Source organism: Vulpes lagopus, chromosome 12 (assembly GCF_018345385.1).
Source record: "Vulpes lagopus strain Blue_001 chromosome 12, ASM1834538v1, whole genome shotgun sequence".
NCBI lineage: Eukaryota > Metazoa > Chordata > Mammalia > Carnivora > Canidae > Vulpes > Vulpes lagopus.
Window position 1 is genome coordinate 68,307,281 of NC_054835.1, and position 22,326 is coordinate 68,329,606.

General features: G+C 44.6%; 1 protein-coding gene across 2 annotated transcripts in view; it reads right to left on the reverse strand.

The window, feature by feature from the left end:
• LNX1 (ligand of numb-protein X 1) overlaps positions 1-21,139 on the reverse strand; it is a 176,048-nt gene extending 154,909 nt beyond the window's left edge. The window contains exon 1 of one of the 2 annotated variants that reach the window (XM_041724501.1): positions 20,877-21,139. In XM_041724501.1, the coding sequence (XP_041580435.1) occupies positions 20,877-21,017 (141 nt within the window). In that variant the 5' untranslated portion in view covers positions 21,018-21,139. The remainder of the gene's footprint in view (positions 1-20,876) is intronic. The other variant, XM_041724504.1, reaches the window with a different exon arrangement.
• Positions 21,140-22,326: the final 1,187 nt, after the last annotated feature.

Here is a 22,326-nt window from a genome sequence, read left to right on the forward strand (position 1 = left end):
TCCTCCTTCTGACAAACTTTCTCAGGAAATCCTTTGTATAAGAATCCTTGTCTCAGGCTCTGCATCTAGATAACCAGTCCTAAGATTAGTGATTAGATAACATGTGGATGATTGGAGAGAAGGGTGGAAAGAATCTCACCTTGGGGGTCAGATATGTCTGGGTTCAGCTCCAGCTTCATCACTGCCTAGCTGCATGAATCCATCAAGTTACCTGGACACTATGATCCTCTATTTCCTTCACAAATTACCGTGGGATGGTCACACTTTGCATGCAAGGATGTCGCAATGATGGCATTAAGTACAAGAGAGTAGATGTGAGCGCCCATGACACGTAGTAGGGATTTGGTAATGTCAACTTCTTGTGCCTCCTGGAACTTTGGCACCACTTACCTCTGAACTTGGTTCTCCAATGTCTCCTTGGTTGCCCGTGCACTACAGTTTTCTCAGTGTCTCCTTTCTCTTTCTCCCCGTTTATATCTTCCTTTTACTATCTCTTTTCTCCAGGGTTTCCATCTCTTGTTTTTTTGCAGTGCTTATCACTGCCCCCAGCCATGATAAATGAAGAAAGATGCACGGCAATATCCAGAAATACAGATCCTTGGTCTGTGGACCGTGGCCAGGGAAGCTGAAGTGAGGTTATCAGTTTTTGCCAGCTCAGCAGAGTTAAGTTGGGCTCAGTTTTGTAAACAGGACTCAGGGGGCTGCTTTGTGGCTTTTCCTGAAATAGCATTTAGCCAGAGAAGGATATGTTATTTTCCTTCTGAGATGAAAATAAAGACCATTAAAAACCAATCACACTAGTGCTTGACATAAGAACCCTCATCACCATCAATCTTCCTCATCTGGGCCAAATGGTGGACCAGAAGGGAGCTGATCCCTGCAGTTGGGACCTAAGACAAGAGTTTACTGGCTCAGCCACAAACTGGTCGTGGGACTTTGGGGAGATTGCATAACCTCCTTAGGGCCCAGTTTCTCCATCACCAGAAAGGCTATACAGCAAAATATGTGCCAGCTACTTCACACGGGACGGCCTAGAATTCATAAAATATGATGTAGGAAACACTGTAACCCTGTGCAGAAACTGATTGAGAACAATGTATTTGGTTGTTAATGTTCTTGTTAATAACACTGAAACCATCCCAAATCAACTCAGTAGGGCAAAGTGTATTTTGTAAATCACGTGTGTCACGAGAACATTCTACACTGAAGATGATGGGAAATCTGAAAGTCATACATTCGCCTTGAGCACCCGATACTAGCTGCTCAACTGGATTTTTATAATAATAATTATTATCATAAGCCCTGTGGAACAGGCTGAGCTAATTAATACTTTTTTGTCTGTGAGATTCTTTCCACCCTTCTCTCTCAATCATCCACATGTTGGGATGTCTGCCCAGCTCATTTTTCTGTCCTTCCTCTGGCATTGCTACGTCCTTCCCTCTGGGCAGCTCCTTCTCCACTCCTAATGAGGTCCTAGTGGGGCTGCGATCCTAGCCTGTCATTGCCTAATCGATTCACTATGACACCCTGCAGGAAAGGTGGGCACATGACCCAGCCTTTTGGCCATAGTCCACTCTTCTCTGGTCTCAGGGATTGGTCCAAGGGGTGGCTTATTCATCAAATCAATGAGAATCCTTCACCAGCGTTTTGGAATGGTGGGGAGGGGGAAAGGTAGCACCCTTCACCATTCTGAAAATAAGCAGTTAGTTCAAGGCCTACCATCCGTCTTTCTTGACACTTGGGGTGGGGGCAGATAGAATGCTGGCAATGCACTATGTAGGCAGAAAGGTGCAGAGGCCAGATGTGGGGAAGGAACAGGGTGCTGACATTGTTTGAGATGGATCCCTACTCTGAACTTCTCCATCTTGTGAGCCAACAAAATCCTCTTTTCTTTTTTTTAGTAAGTTTGAATTGGGATTATTTTACGTAACTCCCTACAATGTTTAAAGGAATTTAACTGACTAAGAAATAGAAATTTCCATTTAGATAAGTGTTTTCCTTCCTCAATGTCTTATAGTAAAGAATGTGTGTGATTAGGATACATTGAGTCTGTTCAGTGTACCTATATTGCAATTATTATAATATTATCATAGAGTGAAATAGAAACAGTATCTTGGCAGACGTTATATATGATTTAATATAAAACATGTCGATTGGGAAGCAAGGGCACGATTTGACCAATATTCTAGCCAATGCATTAAAAACAAGCCTTCTTACAACAGACTTTTTCCTACTATTTCCAACACGATGTTTCAGAGCATCATGAGCTTAGGAAAGTCATCACAGTGAACGTTGTCCTCATTGTTTCTCACCAGTGCACTTCTAAGTGACCACAGACCTTAGGTCCTTTAGTCCAGGTTGTACTTTCTGCCCAGAACACTAAAGAACAACCAGGAGACTGAAAAAACAAAGTAGAAGTCTTAAATCTTGGGTCTCTCAGTTCTAGTCCAGCACTTTAATTATCAGGGGTGTTGTGTCCCTTTCATTCAAGTTCATGTTCCTCACATCTGTTTTACATGCATTTATATATACACACATATATATACATACAAGTACTTCTTGTCCTAACTGTGGCTGGGAAGATATTTAAGCTGTAAATATTTATTAAGTGTGCATAAGACAGCGGGGTGGGCTGATAGGGGAACTATTGGGAGTATTGGGCTCCCCTTCTGGCTCCATGGCTAATTCCTGTGTGAGGTTAGGCAGGTCAGTTAAAATCTCTGTGTTCCAGTGTGACGTTTAAGAAAAGGAGATATTAATCTTTATTGGCCAGCACCCCCAAAGTAATAATTACTGAGGATAATACTTCCGATTCAGAACGGAAATCAAAGAGGAATCTCACTGAGACCACACATCTATTACTTTTTCTCTTTCTCTCCTCTTATTCTAAGGGAGGAGGCCCGGTGGAGCAGAAGGGATGTATCCTTGCCTGGCTTGTGGGAAAACAAAACTTCATTGTCTCAAAAAAAGAAAAAAAATATATATATATTAGCAAGCACCTGTTTATGCATGTCACTGTGGTGAGAAGACAAGAGTGTGAATCAAGCAGCTCGGTTTGAAATTGCTCTCAAAGGTCACAGGAAAAGTGGATGACAGGACAAGTGTAACAGCATCTCTGAGACATTAACTGGCCCCCCTTGTGCCTGAGAATACAATGAGCAGGGCTTTGAGGCAGCACTTGGGTGTTAAGGTGATTCTGTTCCTTATTCCTGTGGTCTTCAAGGAATTATTTCACCTCGTGTATCAAGTATTGATAATAGTAAAACAGAGATGGTAATGCCCATATGTAGGTGTGTGGGAACACTTGCACACAAGCACTAACAAAATGGCACATAGAAGCAGCCTCATGAGTTCTGGCTTCCTACCCCCTTCCATGCACTCACTTACCTTGCTAGTAATTTGGCAATAGGATAACTGATAAAACAGCCTTCATATTTTGTTATCGGGGAGGCAGGATTCGGCCCTGCATGCCCAATTAGATGTTCCCATCACATGTCCATATTTAGACTCCTGAGATATTTTTTGGATTTAAATTGACCCTTGGCATCAAAGAACAAACGTACATAAAGGAAACATGGCCAAAGTCTGTATTTAAAGCATCTGTGTGAAGTGAAGGTATTGTAAGCTTTGTCTTGGACACAGAGTCTAGGTGACCTCCCTTCCCCAAAAGAGAGCAATCGAGGCGACAATGTGGATGACCCGGATGGAAGATTCTTTGGGTTATATGGTTAACTTAGGACTGAGTTATTGCCTTAATGTTTTCACTTTCATTACTGAGAGGACAGAACATATGCAGAAGCAGTTAAGTGACAGGAAGTCCAACTCATACTGTCAAGGAACCTCATGATGCAAATAAGAGAATCCCAATAATTGGATCCCATGCACCCTCACAGCTGCAATATCATAAACACAGAACAAGGACTGCACTAGTTCTCATGAAACTTTCATTTTACTTTCCTCAAAGTAATAGTTCTCAAACTCTTTTTAGAAGCTATTTCCAATGACAAAAAAAATTTTAATGACCCCCCTAAACCAATATGTTTGTATCACCATTGCATGAAAAGTATAGTCAGAGTTGTAGGAGTCATGGTACAATTGCAAAAGTAAGAAGTCTGACTACTCCAGGATCAGGGCAATACTCCCAGTCATGATAATTATTCACTAATTTGCAACTGATGGCGCCATACATGTCTGGTCACACACACTTTTTGACAAGCCTGTGACAATGCAGCATTGCTCAATCCCTATTAGACCAGGAAGTAGGTGTTGTTATTGCTGTATTCCATCATTTCTTAGTTTCCCACAAAAGGATGGAATACGCACCTTTGTTTGATATACCACACAGAAAGAAAACAGAATACTGCCAATTAAACCACAACACATCATCGATGATAAAACAAAGAAACCAAAAAACAAAAACAAAAACAAAAACAAAGAAACCATCTTAGATATTTTAAAATGTGAAAGAACAAGTGTCTGAGACCTGATGAAGCATAGATTTTCCCTTCCAAGATGAGGGAACACATGCCTTGTTCAAGGTCAGGCTGCTGATGGAGATGGAAGCCTGAAGCCTCACTCAGACTCAGACCTCCTGACTTCCACCCGACTGGGCTCCATGCAAACACACCTATGGTTCTGAAGATGATCTTGGAAGCAAGACAGAAGGGTCCTACCAGGTGTTCCTGAATGCACCACTTTAGAAGGAAAGGATCTGTCATGATACCTGGCAACCATCACAGTAGCATTTTAATTTATTTTTTATTATTATTTTAAAAATATTTTATTTATTTATTCATGAGAGACACAGAGAGAGAGAGAGAGGGAGGCAGAGACACAGGCAGAGGGAGAAGCAGGCTCCATGCAGGGAGCCTGACGTGGGACTCAATCCCAGGTCTCCAGGATCACACCCTGGGCTGAAGGCAGGCGCTAAACCCCTGAGTCACCCAGGCTGTCTGCATTTTTAACAAAAAAAGTGACAAATTATTTTCAGGAGGGAAGGATGAATGGCCAAACGCCTTCTGTCCTCACAGTGTCTGGCATTAATATAATGTAGGTACAGTAGATTCTCACTAATCTTGGATTCTATATTTGCAAAGTCATCTACTCACTGAAATTTATTTATGAGTGCCAAATCAATACTCATAGCACTGTCACGGTCTTTTGAGGACAGTGAAAAATACAAATGACCAGCTGAGGTTCAACAAAATACCTTCCAATTCCAGTACACAGCCTGAGCCAAAGGCAGATGCTCAACTGCTGAGCCACCCAGGCATCCCTGTTGGTGATTTTAGTATTAAAAATGGTCCCCAAATGTAGTTCTAATGTGTTGTCCAGTGTTCCTCCACACAAGAAGGCTGTGATGTGCCTTATAGAGAACCTAGGTGTGTCAGACACGCTTTGTTCAGGCCCATGATATTTGTGCTGCTGACCATGAGTTCAATGTTAATAAGCAAACAATATATATTAAATAAGGTGTCTTTATATAGAAATACACATAGAACAAGGTTGTATATTGATCAATTGATGAAACTGTTGGAACCCCAGGCTCACAGGAACCTGACTCTGTATTTCCCCTAGGAACGCTTAGTATTCACTGATAAGAATTGACTCTTTGGGTATTAAAGTGTCAGAAGGACTGTTTCTTCTGTTTCTAAGCTTTCCAACCATTCATATCTCCTGGCTGCAAATTCAGTGGAGAAGTCAAGTTACAAGAATAATCAGGAGGTTTATATATGTATATGTATATATATGTGTGTGTGTATGCATATACCTATACATGCATATATATGTACACACATACATGCATATATATAAATACACACACACATATTGTAAACAAAAAAAGTATGCCCAGTGACAAGATCTGGAGGGAAACACAGAGCTATGATGACATGGCGGTGGGAATATAGGTTTTTAAACATTCTTTCATTAACATTTCTAATTATTGGCACTTCTTTGGAGATTTGTATTAAAAGACAATAAAGACTATTAGGAAGGGGAAGAAGCAGCCCCAAGCAGAGGGTGCAGGGGGTGGCAACGCAACCCAGAAAGCAGCACCCCAGAGGTGATGCCTGCAGAGACTTCCTTCTCCTTTGGAGTGCTTCCTTGGCTGCGGAATAAGCTGACCTGATAATAGAGGAATCCCAGAACTCTGTATAAGCTTCTTGAACTTTCTACCTTCTCTTGAAAAAAGTCAGTAAGAAAACATGAGGGGGGAGAGGAAGAGGAGGAGGAGGACGGAGAAAATGAGTCTGCGATCTCAGTGTTTCTCTGCTGAGGATAGAGCACTGGCAAGCACATCAAACATACCCCTCTTTGCTAACAACAAGGGTCCAATCACATCGCTTTATGCCTTGATGTGATATAAATGATAAGGAGCCAGCAGTTAGAGCGAGACCGCCCTGCACCTGCAACCTTGAAAAATCTATCAGTTTAAGGGCCACTGCTGTCAATGATGCAAACCACCACCAAGACTGTGCCATTATGGAAATACTGTGCCTCCCTGCTAAGCAAAGGAGTGGAGGGCCTTGGAAGGCAGTTTGTTTCCCTGTGGCTGCTGGCTGATTTTTCACAAAATTGTGCATTGGCTAATTCTCACAAGAGGTTTTAAAAATGAAGCTAGGGTTTCAGGTTCGACTCACATGAGCTGCCTTGATTTGGACAGTCTTTGTTTTCCCCAGTCTGGTCGGCCGTCCTTCCGGAGCCTTCCTCCATCCCTGGCGGGGGCTGAGGCCCAGCCGTTGTTCGGGATGAAAAGGTATTGGAAGGCCGACTGCTCTAATTGGAGCCTGCACCTGCAGACCCCAGCCTCAGAGGCTGCTTGCTCTGGTGCTGCTGTTGCTCTGTGTGTGTGTGTGTGTGTGTGTGTGTGTGTGTGTGCATTTGATTTCCTCAATGAACACTGGGATACTGCTCAGTTTTTTGGCCTGAATATGCTGGAGAGGATCCAAGCTGCTCAGTCACTTTCTCTGTTCTGGGTGGGGAGGCGCTCTCTTGACTCTCTAAGAAGGGATTTCGCTATGCAAATAAATCTAGTGTATTTTGATCGAATCTCTTCTGGCTCTAAGAGGGCTTACCCAAATGAAAGGTGCCCTTCGGGGTGTATGAGGGGTGCCCTGGCAAGGCTTTCACCCACCCATAAGTTGCTACATTTTTTATGAGTTTCTCACACTTCACTCTAGTAACACTATCCAGGCAGTGACTGCTCAGCCTGATGAGAGGGAAATGGAGAAATCACCCCAGTGGGTCCACTGAACGACTGTGCCTGTGTCCCCCTCACTGCACCCTCGCTCCAGAGCTCCTTCCTAATGCACAGCCAACGAATGCAATCTGACCAACTCTGGCATCTGGATATGGCCATGCAGTCATCACCCCAGCTGAGAAAACGGACAGGTCCGTCACCCCCAGAGGGTTCCCTGTGCCCCTTGGGAATCCCTCCCTCCCGCTTCCCCCTGCGCCGCCATCCCCAGGCAAGTCTTGATCTGCTTTCTGTAACTATCAATTATTTGCATTTTCTAGAATTCTATATAAGGTATGTACTCTGTTTTGTGTGGCCTTTTCCGCTCAGCATAAATAACTCTGGATTCATTTATACTGCGTGTATCATTCCTTCTTACTGCTGAGCGGTATTCCATTACGTGCACGGACTAGTCGGGTCCCTGCATTTATCCGTTGCTGCGCATTGGGTTGTTTCTAGTTCTGGATGATTACAAATAAAACTACTGGGAATATATGTGCACAAGTCTTTGTGTGGGTATAAATGCTTTCTTGTCTCTTGGGTGAATACTTAAGGGTGCAACGGCTGCATCATACGGCAGGTATACATTTAACTTTCTATGAAACTGCCAAAGTGTTTTCTAAAGTAGTTGGACCATTTTACCTTCCCTAATTGCTACGGATCCTTACCAACATTCAGTTAGTCAGTCTTTTTCGGTTGAGCCATTCTAATAGATATGTAATGATGTCTCATTCTGGTTTGAATTTGCTTTTTTCTAATGACTAATGATGTCGAGCATCATTTCCATGTGTTTTCTTGTTATCTGTTTGTCTCCTTTTGGCCAAGGGACTGTTCAAAGCTTTTGAGCCCTTCTTAAATTGGCTTGACCATTTTCTCATGATTGAGTTTGGAGGGGTTATTCTGTGATTTCTCCCAGGGATATTTTCTATTTCAAGAATTATCCTGGAATGTAAGACATTGCAAAGAAAAGTTTCATAGAATTTTTCAGCACTAATCAGAGCATGTGGGGAATAACTTGGGGGCCAGGGCCTTCTAAGCCCTGGAGATAACACTCCTTATGTGCCATATTCTGACTTATAATGATGAAAGCAGGCCTCGCCAGAAGCCCAGACAGGCTGAGGCCACACCCACTTTTGGAGGCTCTTGGGACGTTGAACATGAAAGAAATTCCAAAATAGAAATATGAAAACCGTGATATATTTTGAATGCATATATTGAACACATTAGTGCTTTTGACCAAATGCAAAAATTCAACATGTATACAACATTGAAGATGATGTCAAATTTTAAATTTAAGGCCCAACGTGGGGCCTGGAACATCTTGTGATAGGCCACAAGAGACCAGCATCAGCTTGGGGACACTTCTGATATACCCCGTATAACCCTGAAGTCACATCTGGCATGGCTACTCTAACCATTTATGCCTGGGGGTCAAAGGAGTGCTACAGCAATGGCTATATAAGAAAGGAACATTTCCCAGTTATATCCAAATTTCTTGTCACAAAGGTGGTGACATGAGGAAGGCTAATCATGGCCCTTTAAGGCCCTTTGGAGGGACCCTTGCTCTACCCATGTGAGAGCCTGAGGCTTCCTTTGAGCTGGTTAGAGCCTTGGCCTTTTAACCACTTTGAATCCTAGTGGTGCCATGACTATGACAGGGGTTGCATCATTCGAAGGATCCTGGAGACCTCCCAGACATACACACAGAAGCTTCCAAACCTCTGGCCTTGTTCACCATCACTTCAGTGTGACCTCTATATCCTTTCACTTCTGGTTATATCTAGTGCAGTGGCTCTCTTTATGGGGCAGTTTTGCCCCTCAGTGGACATCTGGCATCACCTAGAGACATTTTTGATTGTCAAAACTTGGGAGGTATTCTTGGCATCCAGTGGGTTGAAAGCAGGGATGCTTCTAAATATCCTACAATGTACCAGACGGCTTCCCACAATCAAGAATTATCCAGCCCCAAATGCCAGTGTTGGTGAGGCTGAGAACCCTTGATCTTGATGATTTAACCAGGTGTCAGCCAGAATAGACAGTGGATATGACTGTCACAGGTTCTGGGAAAGCGGTTCTTTATTCATTAAGCAGATGAGCGCTGCTGTACCGACGTAGAGCCTTGGTCCAGAAGCTTGAAGGGATGTGAAGAGCTGGCTGCCCAAGCCCTGCATGCTCTCACAGCCCCCCTCCCCATCCCTTCTCCCTCCAGGAGCTCTGAAGGATCAAGGACGTGCTTTCAAACCCAGTCCTGCCACACAGTGACTCTAGGCAAGTTACTTAATCTCTCTAAACCACAGAGTCTCCACCTGAAAAATGAAATAACCTTAGTATTTTTTAGAAATATGAAAAAAGATAAACCTAGCCACGTAGGGTTTGACAGTGGCTGACACAGGAGAAGAACCCAGTAGGGGGTTGTGATTATTATTATTTCACGAACTGAGCACCTGCTGAACACAAAGCGCCTTGCCAGGTGTGTTTCCCAGTCGCTCAGTGCCAGGTGGCGACAAATTTTTGTTAGTCTATGAAAAGATATTTTCTCGACAAGCCTTAACGATAGCCCTCGCCCCTCAGCAACAAAACCTGATGGATATGTTGAACTCACTGTGTTGTATACTTCACTCTAGTGATGAAAGAAACGAATGAAAAGGGATTTAAGTTAAAACAATGTTATATATTGAGATATTTGTGAATGTGTGTAAATGTGTGCCTCTATATTTGTGTATGGTCTGCGGAAAGGAGTGTACACGGTGAGCTTTGTCAGAAAACATAGCACTAGCTGGGACTGCTGTAGCAAGTCCTTGGGAACTCTAGGACTGTCCCATTCCAGGGCGGAGCAGGATTCCATGTCAAGTGACTTGGATAACATCTCCGGGAGGGTCGGTTACTTCAACACCAGGAGGGCCTCATTGCCAGATGGCCAAGCAGAGCCTGCGAGGCTCATGCCAGCCACTGAACTCGGGGTGTTTCTGGAAGGTCATTGTTGCAAACCCAGAGAACCAGTTCTGTGAGGTTGGTTCAAAGGGGATATTTAGTCAGAGTAATGGAGAAGGGTGGTAATGGAGTGGAGGAAGTCTGGGTAAGGATTACACCTGGCAGTCAAAATGCTCTTCTTGGTTTTCAAAAGAGTGAGGGAGAAGCGATGTTTTGGTTCTGGCCCTTGGACAACGCCTTGGTTCTTGCCAAGTGCAGGAGACTGAGCCCACAGAATCGCCAGTGAGCCAAGAGGTGATCCAGGCGATAAGGACTCAGCTGGGCGGCATCTGGGCCAAAAAAAATAAGGACAGAAAATTTGGCTCAACTGTATTTTTGCCTACGTGTTTTCTCCTGGGACAGGAGGCACATCTCAAGGTGTAGATGCGCTCTGCACCTGGGGGTTCACAGTGGAGCTAACATGAACTAAGAAGCCCTGGGGCTCCTTTGGCGAGGGAACTCTTATGACACTCTGGACACTGGAGCCCTGAAAAATCTCCCTGGGAACATTCTAGAAGACAGGCTAGATCTCCTGCCAGCCCAGGAATGTAGGAGAATCTTGTGCAGGGGGCGAATGGATGTAATCATTTCCTTCCCTCGGGTGGGCTGTCCTCCACATTAAGGAGTCAGTGTGCATAACCACCCATGTTCCCCCATGGGGCTGTTCCAGTTAAAGGGAAGGAGATTTACCTACTTACATCAAGAGGTCCAAAGGCCACAGGAGTTGCCTTTCAGTGATAAGGATGACTGTCACCGAGCAATGTCACGAGGAGCTGTTCATTCTACTCTTTCTTTCTTACGAACCAGCTGAGAGAGGCTAGATTTATGGAAGGAAGAGAGTTTGAGTGACAGGCATTCTGGCCATCGTGCGGACTACCCCATGCATTGAGGTCAGCGGGAACGAGGGGTCTGCGTGACATTATTTTGACCTTCACTGAGGTTAGTGTAGATGAAGCGTGGTCTCGTCTGTTGTCTATGGACACTAGGGGAAAAAGAAAAGAGCACAACAGGCCATTTTTGCATCTCTAGTGCTTATCTTAGTGTCTCAGTGACGGTGTTTTGAATGAATGACTGAAACCAAGGAAACTCTCTACTTCTGTGCCTGTGTTGGTGAGACTACTGATGACTTTATCACTCATCGTTCCCTCTAGAGAGCCCAGTGTCATCAGTTTCTACTCCAAATTCAGGTGATGAAAGCTCTGCACCTATGAAGGAATGAACGGCTTTATTTCTGTTCTCCCCAAACTGAAAATGCCCCCATAGGCCATATCTCCTTTGGCTCTGAGTTCCAGGAAGCGCAGAGTGAAATCTGACGCTCAACTGTAACCACTCATGTAGGCTCTCGTGGCATTCATACTTGGATCCTATTCCTTCTGCTCTTGCCATTCAACACTTATTTATTTATGTATTTATTTCTTTTTCTTTTTTTTCTTTTTATTTTTTCAATGCTTATTTATATGTCCCCCATTCCTAATTTAAATTCTAGATTATATTTTCCATCATTTTGGGATGCCTGGGTGGCTCAGCGGTGGAGCGTCTGCCTTTGGCTCAGGGCGTGATCCCAGTTTAGGAATCGAGTCCCACATCAGGATCCCTGTGAGGGGCCTGCTTCTCCCTCTGCCTGTGTCTCTGCCTCTCTCTGTGTCTCTCATGAATAAATAAATAAAATCTTTTAAAAATATTTTTTCCATCATTTTATTGCTCACGACCTCAGATGCCTCCAGCTGCCAAACAGGCAGCAGGAAATGACCTGGGGGTGAGCAGGCCAATAAGTCATGGTGTGTGGACTGTGGCAAACTGGAAAAGTTCTTCCCCTGCCCACTCTCCTAAAATAGCACTGCCTTTTTACCCCATCAGTCTCTAGCCTCTGACCCTGCTTTGTTCGTAGCATTTCTCATTTTCTGTAATCATCTTATTTATCTGTTTAATTAATTATAATAATCATAATTACTTTGCTATGTCCTCTGCTATGTCCCAGCACCCTGAAGAGCGCCTGACACAGAATTCTCACCCAGTCCAAGTTTGCTGAATGAGTGAATTAGCAGAGAAACATGGGGCCTGTGTGGCCGGATGTTTCTATATTTTAACAGAATTTAAAATTTGGATTTTTATATGAAATCATCTGATTTTTAGTTGCTGGTGGCTAATGTGAAAAACTAAAAGCACCATGCTGACCAGAAACATCTCTCAGTGACTCTCTCCTACTTCCTATTATCTGCTTTGTCGTCAACATAATTTCTTTGCAGAATGAAGTAGTATGCAAATAAATAAAAACACACATCTGTTTTGTGGCTTACTATGCACTGTTGCCCGCTGGCATTTCATTATTGTTCCGATTTTACATATGAGTAAATTGAGACCCTGCAGAGGTGAAGCGAGCCTGCAAGATTAGCTTCAGAGGAAGCAGTAAAAGACCGGACCCGCCCCGGGAGGCAGAGCTGGCCTCCTGGTCAGGTATTCAGGAAAGAGGGAGGAAAAGCCCTCCTTGTTCTATTTCCTCCTTTCCTGCTGACCCAGATCCAGAGGTTAGGCAGATGTTTCACCCAACACAGGCTGTGACCTCAAATTCAGATTTAGCCGCACGCTGGGTCTGTTTCTGTACTTTTCGGTGCCCAAGGAACCAGCACAAGACATTGAGGCGGATCTTTTAAAAACCCTCTCACACAGCACCATCTGCCCCCAGTCAAGAACTACAAGCTTTAAATATTTTAGCACCGCACGCATAATTGAACCATCAACCTATTGAATAGTGCCTCTTTCACACCTGCATCTTCAAAATGATGCTGATCGTATTAGTTTTAGGAAGTGACCTCCTTACATCACCAGAAGACTGGTAGGTTGTGATGGGCAGAGAATATCTCAGCAACTCTTTGAATTTGACCAGATTCTGACCGAGATGGATTTTCTTACTTCTTTTCTCAGAGAAAGACTTCAAAAAAAATTTTTTTTTTGAGTACCAAAGTTTAGGTCTCTGACATTCCTTGGGAAACTCTGAGATGTGGGAAATTTCCCTAGAAAGTGTAGGATTATTTTTCTTCTAGAGTTCTAATTTTTTCTAGAATCGACTTGCTAGGGAAAAGCCCAGCTTGATTGGCATTTCTTAATTATGATTTTTAATTGTGGTAAATATCAAAAGGCATCCAATTTACCATTTTAAAAACCAGTTGAAAGTGTACAGTTCAGGTGGTGTAAAGCACATTGATGTTACCTTGCTGCCACCACCCCCACCATCCAGAACTCTTTTCATCTCCCCAATCTGAAACTCTGTGCCTGGTAAACAGTAACTCCCCATCCCACCCCCACCCCCCAGCTCCTGGCTACTCTAGGTTCCATATAAGTGGGATTCTATAGTATTTATCCTATTGTGACAGACTTAATTCAATTAACATAATGTCCTCAAGGCTCATCCATGCTGCAGCAGGGATCAGAATTTCCTTCCTTCCGAAGGTTGAAGAGTATTCCATTGCATGGATATACCACATTTTGTTTATTCATCTATTTATGGGCTTTTAAAAAATTCAATGTAGTTAACATACAGCATATTACTAGTTTCAGGAGTAGAGTTTAGTGATTCATCGGTTGCATAGAACACTGGGTGCTCATTACATCACGTGCCCTCCTTAGTGCCCATCACCCAGTTACCCCCTCCCCTCCAGCGACCCTCAGTTTGTTTCCTGGAGTTGAGTCTCTTATGTTTTGCTTCCCTCTGTTTTTATCTTATTTTCTTCTTCCTGCCCTTCTCCTATGTTTATCTGTTCATGGACTTTTGAGTTTCTTCCATCCCTTGGCTTTGTGAATGAAGCTGCTATGACTGTGGGTGTACAAATATCTGTTTGAGTCCCTGCTTTCAATTCTTTGGGGGTAAATACCCAGAAGTGGAATTTCTGGATCATATGGAAACTATTTTTAATTTTTTGAGGAACCACCATATACTGTTTTCTATAGCAGCTGCACCATTCTCCAATCCTACCAACGGTGTAGCAAGGGATCTTACCAATACTTGTTATTTTGTGGGTTTGGCTCGTTGTTCCTTTCTTTCTTTCTTTCTTTCTTTCTTTCTTTCTTTCTTTCTTTCTTTCTTTTTTCTTTGTTTCTTTCTTTGTTTCTTTCTTCTTTCTTTCTTTCTTTCTTTGTTTCTTTCTTCTTTCTTCTTTCTTTCTTTCTTTCTTTCTTTCTTTCTTTCTTTCTTTCTTTCTTTCTTTCTTTCTTCTTTTTCTCTTTCTTCTTTTTTTTATAGCAGCCACCCTAATGGGTGTGAAGTAATATTTCATTGTGGTTTTGATTTGCATTTCTCTAATGATTAATGACATTGAGCATCTTTTCATATGCTTTTTTGCCATTTGTACATCTTCCTTGGAGAAATGTCTATTTTGCTCATTTTAAAAATGGGTTGTTTGTTTTTGTCATTGAGTTGTAGGAGTTCTTTATATATTCTGGATATGAATCCCTTATCAGATACATGGTTTGCAACTATTTTCTCCCATCCCAAGGGTTGCTTTTCACTGTGTTGATTGTGTCCAATGCATAGAAGTTCTTTAATTTGGATGCACCATGTGTACTTTTGAGCTTCTGTTTTTGGTTCCCCTGGCTCTCAGGGGGTGTGGGCTGTGGGAAAGGAGGACTGTCCCCTCAGCTCCAGTGACAGGGGGGTAGAAGGCCACTGCTGAAAGGCTGCCAACTCTTATTTCAAAAAGACTTTAAGATGGGTTTCAAGACCATCCCTCCCCCAACACACACACATACTTATGGAGCAGTCAGGGTGCAGAATTGCTTTAGCAATAATTGAGTTTTAAGATGGCCTCTCTTCAGCTTTGGGGTAGCCTTGTTTGGTGCAGGTGTCAGAACAATCATAACCGATCCTATTGCCCTGGGACTTCAGGAGTGTGTACAATGGCTACTCCTACTGGATCTCTGTGCCGGGGAGACCAATAGAACAGAGGTCTCCATAGCATGTTTCTCTTGTAACACCCCGACCTTTAGAGGCCAAAATAATGAAAAGATTACAGTGGACTCCCAGCCCCCAAAATCTATCAAAAGAAAACAACAGCAAGCCATAAAGTAAGCTTACAGAAGGGCACAAAAGTTCTGATTTTTCTCAAGATAATGACTTCAGAGTTTCTGTTGAAATGCCCAAATCCATTCTTTTAAATTTATCTGTTTTAATTAGTGATGATTTTTGGTGTCTCTGTTTTGCCAATGTCTTAATCCCTGTTTGATCTATCTATTGGGAAATAATAAAAACATCTAATATTTATTACATGCTTTATGTACACTGTGCATTTTTCTATGTGCTACGTAAAAGAATTAATTTAACAATGGCCCTAGTCTCATGAGGTAAGTACTATTATAATCTCCAGGTTTTTTTTTTTAAAGATTTATTTATTTATTCATGAGAGACACAGAAACAGAGAGAGGCAGAGACACAGGCAGAGGGAGAAGCAGGCTCCATGCAGGGAGCCCAATGTGGGACTCGATCCCAGACCCCAAGATCACGACCTGAGCCGAAGGCAGTCACTCAACCGCTGAGCCACCCTGGTGTCCCTATAATCTCCAGTTTTATAGTTAGGAAACTAGAGCACAGAACAGTAACTTGCCTAAGATCACACAGCTAGTAAGTAGCAGAGGCAGGGTTTGAACCCAGAAAGCCCGGCTCCAGAGTCTCTTGTCCTCAAGTCTAAAATCCAGCTATGGTTTAAAAAAAAAATTAAAGATTTTATTTATTTATTTATGAGAGATACAGAGAGAGGCAGAGACATAGGCAGAGGGAGAAGCAGGCTCCCTGCGGGGAGCTCAAAGTGGGGACTCAATCCCAGGACCCCAGGATCATGCCCTGAGCTGATGGCAGATGCTCAACCACTAAGCCACCCAGGGCTTCTTAAAATCCAGCTGTGTTGGCCATGATGTGTGTAGCCTCCCTCCACCAGCCTACACCCGCATTGCTAGCCCCACCCTTGCCTCTGGCCCTTTATGCGCACAGGGCTCCCTGTGCCTCCCACCAGCCCTCCGCACCTCCTCACCTTGCTGACCCTGCCTGGTCAGGATTCCCCTCGGGCATCTGCTCTCTGCTGGTTGCCCTCCCACATCAGGCTCTTGAGACAGCTAACACTGCACATAGTCACATGGAAATGTAACTGTCTGACCCTTGTCTGCTTCCCACAGTGGACTGAGAGTCTCTTGAAGGTGGACAGCAAGGTTCAAAGCTCTATGTCCCAACCTAGCCAAGTACCTGTACCCAGTAAGTGCTTAAATATTTGGTTTTGAGGAAATAAATGAGGAAAAGCCTAGACTGGGACTTAGAGTAGGAAAAGGAGCTGTGATTGGCCAAATCATAGTTTTCACTCCGGAAATGCAGTTAGTACCCTAGTGGACAGTGAGCAGCCACATCCAAGTAGATTAGAGCAATACTGAATAGAATAGAATGAACAGTGTGAACCTCAGTCCCTTAGGCCTGCTACTGGAGACGTGGGGCCTACCTGTGTGGAGGAGGCTGCTCTGCTCCCCACCAATCAAGGAGCAACGACAGATATACATACAGAAATGCACATCGTGGGTCACAGAGCAACTTCTGAGTTTCCCAAAAGTGTCAAAATCGAATAAATGTCTTCTCTGCCTTCCCTCGTCTTCCTGAATAATTCAGTCTTTCAAGCTCTACTATGGGGCCAAGTAAGGTAGTTACCCACGCAGGGGGTGGCAGAGATATGGTGACCCAGACAGGGGGTCAGAGCCTGAACAGGGTGAGGAGGTCGGCCACACAAGAGGGCTGCCTAGTACAGGTGCCAGAGTCCTTGTGAGCCGGGGAAGGTCTCCCTGTGGAGGAGAGACTGGCACAGAACATTGGAATCCAAACAAGATGAGGAAGGCAGCTGTGCGGGGAAGGGCGCAGAGATCATGACAGCAGTTGGTCACAAACAGGGGACTGATCAAATGTATTAAGGATGATGGGAGGGGAATCCCTGGGTGGCTCAGTGGTTTAGGGCCTGCCTTCGGCCCAGGGCATGATCCTGGGGACCCGGGATCGAGTCCCACGTCAGGCTACCTGCGTGGAGCCCGCTTCTCTCTCTGCCTGTGTCTCTGCCTCTCTCTCTCTGTCTCTCTCTCTGTGTCTCTCATGAATAAATGAATAAAATCTTTAAAATAAATAAATAAATAAATAAATAAATAAATAAATAAATAAAAGGAACCAGAGCTCCTTGGAGCAATCACTGATTTTCAAGGCTGGAACATCTCATTATACCAGGGGAGTCAGGAAGTGCTCAAGGAATGACGGGAACATGTTGGAAGGGCACGTGGAACTTTGGATTAAGAACGACAGTCATGTAACTTCAAGTACACTGCAGAACATTTACGAATTAAAAAGGGAGGAGGAGTAACTTTACAATGGAGGGCCCTGGCAGGCATGACTTTCACAATCTCAGTGAAGTTTATTTATTTTTTATTTATTTTTTTAAAGATTTATTTATTTATTCATGAGAGACACACACACACACACACACACAGAGAGAGAGAGAGAGAGAGGCGGAGGGAAAAGCAGGCTCCCTGCAAGGAGCCCGACGTGGGACTTGATCCCAGGACCCCAGGATCACGCTCTGGGCCAAAGGCTGGTGCTCAACCACTGAGCCACCCAGGTGCCCCCTCAGTGAAGTTTAAAATCGTCTGCCACCCAATAGGATGCAATGAGAGGGACACAGCTTCATTTCTGTGATGTTTTTGGGCCAAGGTTGTAAAACTTGAGTCGAAGCACAAGGAAACTCAGGCAAACCCAGATTGAGGAACATTCTGCAGAAAAACTGGCCTGTATTTTTTAAAAAGGGCCAAGATCGTGAAAGTGAAGGGACTACTGAAGAAGGCTTGATCATGGAGCAAAGAACATGGTGACAGTTAAAGGTAGCACTTGAGCCTGAAAACCTTGAGTTGGTCCGAGGATTAACTGGCAACTGGTGGGGGTGCACAGGTGGCTCAGTCGGGTGAGCATCCGACTCCAGGTTTCAGCTTAGATTGGGATCTCATGGGTCGTGGGATGGAGCCTCACACTGGGCTCCACGCTCAGCACGGAGTCTGCCTGAGATTCTCTCTCCCTCTCCTGCTGCCCCTTCCCCCACTCAGACTCACACTCACTCTCTCTCTAAAATAAATAAATAAATCTTTTTTTTTTAAGATTTATTTATTTATGATAAATGATAGAGAGAGAGAGAGAGGCAGAGACACAGGAGGAGGGAGAAGCAGGCTCCATGCCGGGAGCCCGACCTGGGACTCAATCCCGGGACCCCAGGATCACGCCCTGGGCCGAAGGCAGGTGCTAAACCGCTGAGGCACCCAGGGATTCCCTAAATAAATCTTTTGTAAAAAGCATTAACAGAAATGGCAACTGATGAAAACTTGCCGGGGTCTGAAGATTAGAAAACAGGAATACGTCAACATCGATTTCCTGACTTTGCGGTTATGCGGGAGAACATCCTTGGGTATAGAAAACACACCCTAAAGTACACACTACAATACATGGGGAAGAGGAGGCACTGTTTTGGCAGCTTACTCTCAAAGGATTCTGGGAAAATGCAGTGCAAAATTCTTTGTACTATACCGTCTCTGTGACTTTTCTATAAGTTTGAGGTCTGTCTAAATACACACATACGTACGTCTATGCTTCATCTATATCTGTATCTCCATCTACATGTAATGCATATGCTAAGTTGGAATCGTGTTTTCCAGACTTTCCAGAACACAGGCACCCAGAGGCTGCTTTGGGCAGACAAAATTTGGAGTGGCTGCTCCAGAAGCAGGCTCAGGGTCTGTCTGCAACAGGCTGGCACTCTGACGAGGTGCGGAGGAGAAGTATTCTCCTTCCACTCACCTAGTGAAGGATGGAGAGATTCCTAAATAAGTAGAGATCCACGCGGTGCTGTGTATGTGGCTGGGGGTGAAACTGGGATTCAAAATCACATCGGCGCAGCTCCTTTCACTATCTTATGCTACCTGCCTACACAACAGGGCCTCTACTGGGAAACGTCTTCCCGCCTCCCCCAACAGGCCCAGAATACCTACAGAGGATCCCTCTGTCTGTGGTCCCAGGGCATTACTGCACTGCAAGTAGCTGGTTGCACACAACTAATTCACAATGTCTGATCAAATTGAGAGTAGAGCTCCTCTCATCTGCACTCCTAGTATCTCCCACGGAAGCAGGCATGGGGTAATTAAATAGTATTTTTGAGCGCTCATTACGTGCCAGCAAAGGCTTTACATGCATTCTCTCATTTAAACCTTAAGACAACTCCATGAATGAGCTGTTACCATTATTCCCATTTTGCCTTTCAGAAAACTGAGGTCATAAGAGTTAACTGGATTAACTCCAGGGCACAGAGAGAGTGGAAAATAGTACCGAGATTCAAGTCTAATTCCCAGAATGTGCTCTTTGTCACCTGTTCTGTTGTCACCATCTTGCTCTAAATGTTCCATGAGCAAATTCCTATTGTGGGGAGTGGTCATAATCTGAAAAGCTCCCCCTCAGTCAAAGTCCCCTCTTTATGCCAAGCTCAAGTGTGAAGCTCCTGTCCCGTGGAGAGTCTTCTCACGTACAACCTCCACCCTCGGCCCCCACAGCGCATTCCTTCAGCACGCCTTGGCCACATGGTTTGCACCGTGCTCCGATATGTGGCCCAGTGCTGGGCACCCAGAATGCAGCTTATCAACATTTGGTGAACTGGATTCGGCGCCCAGGGATGGATGTAAACAGCGATTAATAACAAGGTGGCATATCGTACTGGATACTCTATTTCTGGATTTTCTAGGCGAATGAGTTCCAATTTCTAAAATCCTATCCTCCCATCGGATCATTGGCCAGAGAATATGTGGCAAGAAGATAGCCTGGTATTTTGGTTTGAAGAAGCACCTGGCTGGCTCAGTCTGTTGAGCATCCAATTCTAAATTTTGGCTCCGGTGGTGATCTTGGGGTCATGCTCGGCAGGGAGTCTGCTTGAGGATTCTCTCCCTCCTCCCTCACCCCTCCCCATGCTCTTGCTCTCTAAATAAGTAAGTAAATAAATAAATCCTTAAAAAAGAAAAAAGGTAGAATAACCGTTCTACTGCAAAGAGGCAGGAATAGAGAGAGGATGTGCCCTCTGTTACTCACCTACCCACATGTTGGCAGGCAAGTCAAATTTCCCTGGACCTAAGTCTCTCCGTGAGTAAAACTGCAATGGCAATACCTATTTCCACTACCGAAATGAAGCAAAATAGGTGAATATGTTTCGGATACCGATGAGGAATAATGTTACATGAATCCAATTACTGTTAGTGGGATTGTTTATGTTTTTACTGACCTGTTGGACCAGTGAAAAACAAACAAACAAACAAAAAAAAACCCCAACAAAATAAAAAAAAGCAGTTTTTCTTTTTGAAAATGAAGGAAGAAGTTTCTTGTGAAGAGTAGTGCAATAAAAAAAAAAATCAGGTATTAAAAATGTAAATATCCTGAGGGCCTTTCTGGAGTGTTTTGAAAAAGACATACCTAGACATTTCTAGCTTTTGGCTGTCTTCAACAACTTGGGGGGGCGGTGTGGTGGGTGCTGGGGGGTGGGTGGTCGGGCTAAGGGTGGGAGGCTGGGCTGGGAATGTTAGGAGCAAAGTGTCTCAAATCGCATGAGATGTTCCCTGGAGGGGGAGGCGGGCCTCTTACCTTTGCTGCACAGTGAACTGGTTCCCAGTCGTGTGAGGCCTCGGGTGGGGGGCAGTCCTCTTGGGAGCTGATCTTCTGTGGCCCAGGGAGATTTTCTCTCTCTTTCCTGTGTCTCCTCTTCCAGACAGGCATGAAAACCATTCGGCCTTGGAGGTAATCAGCTCACCTCCTGCCCCTTTTGCAAGGCTTTGTGTCATGCTGATCCATGAACCCAAGAGCAGCCTCCCAGGAGCTTCCAGGGAGAGCAGCCCCCCCACCGAGCAGCGCTCATTAGCATCAGTGACTAATCTGTTCTGGTCTGGAAGGGGCCCAGGCTCCCCTGACCGTCCCTGTGCTCTCAGGAAAAGCCAAGATCCTTTTGTTCACCTTTCGGCCTGCCAAGTCAGTCCTACCGCACCCCTGAATGTTGTTTTCCTGCAGGCAATGGGAAAATGAGCTGGGAGCCAGAGAAGGGAAATCAACAAGGAAGTAAACACAGGGTTCACTGCACCTCCAGGTCCAGGTCGTCCCCAGGGCCTGGGACATCCTTGTGCTGGGACCAGTTCCTCAACAGGCAGGGGCTGCTGCCTGGACGGGCCTCCGAACCCTGGGCGTCTTCTTATTTTTAATTATGCAGAGAAGCATGAGCTGAAATGGGTATCAGACAAATCAAGGCATCCCGACTCGTTCCACGGCCTTGCCAAGACTTTAAAAGATTTTCCATAGGCAGCATCTCTTATAACGGAACACGGCCTGATGTTTGTCAGACAAAGAAGAAAAAGATGAGCAAGTTCATGGCTGATATTAGTTAAGACCTTTAAGTCTAAAGATACAGGACTGTTGTTTAAATAAAAGGTAAAAAAAAAAAAAGCAGTTTTTATTTTTGAAAATGAAAGAAGTTTCTCGTGAGGACTAGTGCAATAAAAAAAAAAAAATCAGGTTTAAGTAAAGGTTTCTCCTACTTACTCGTGAACAGCGGGGTCAGCATCTGCAGCCCAGCAGCGTCTCTGCCAACATCTGTCGAGGGCTGACTGGCTGCAGGGTCCTGTGCCAATGACCTGACCTGCATTATTATCTCATTTACTTCTCCACATAGTCCTACAGTTATCATTCCCATCGTATAGGCGAAGAAAGGAAGGATTCGAGAGCAAAGTGCTCCGGCCAAGCGCTCCAGAGAGGTATGAATGGAAAAATTGCCCTTCTGGAAGTGTGGCCTTCCCCACCAGTCAGCTTCAGGACCTCTGTGCACTGGCATCTGTGGCGATGGCCAAAGAGCTTGCTCCCTGGGGCTGTGAGTTCGATGCCATCTTTATATAACTTGTTTGTAGCACACACCGGGCCGGGCACCTTCTCTTGTCTCAACCACAGTGGGGCTGCTGGCTGCTATAGACCCGGCTCCCCCCTGAGGCTCCTATTTACCCACAAGGAAGTGGGCTACAAATCTCTGGGCCTCTCTGTGTGCTTTGATCAT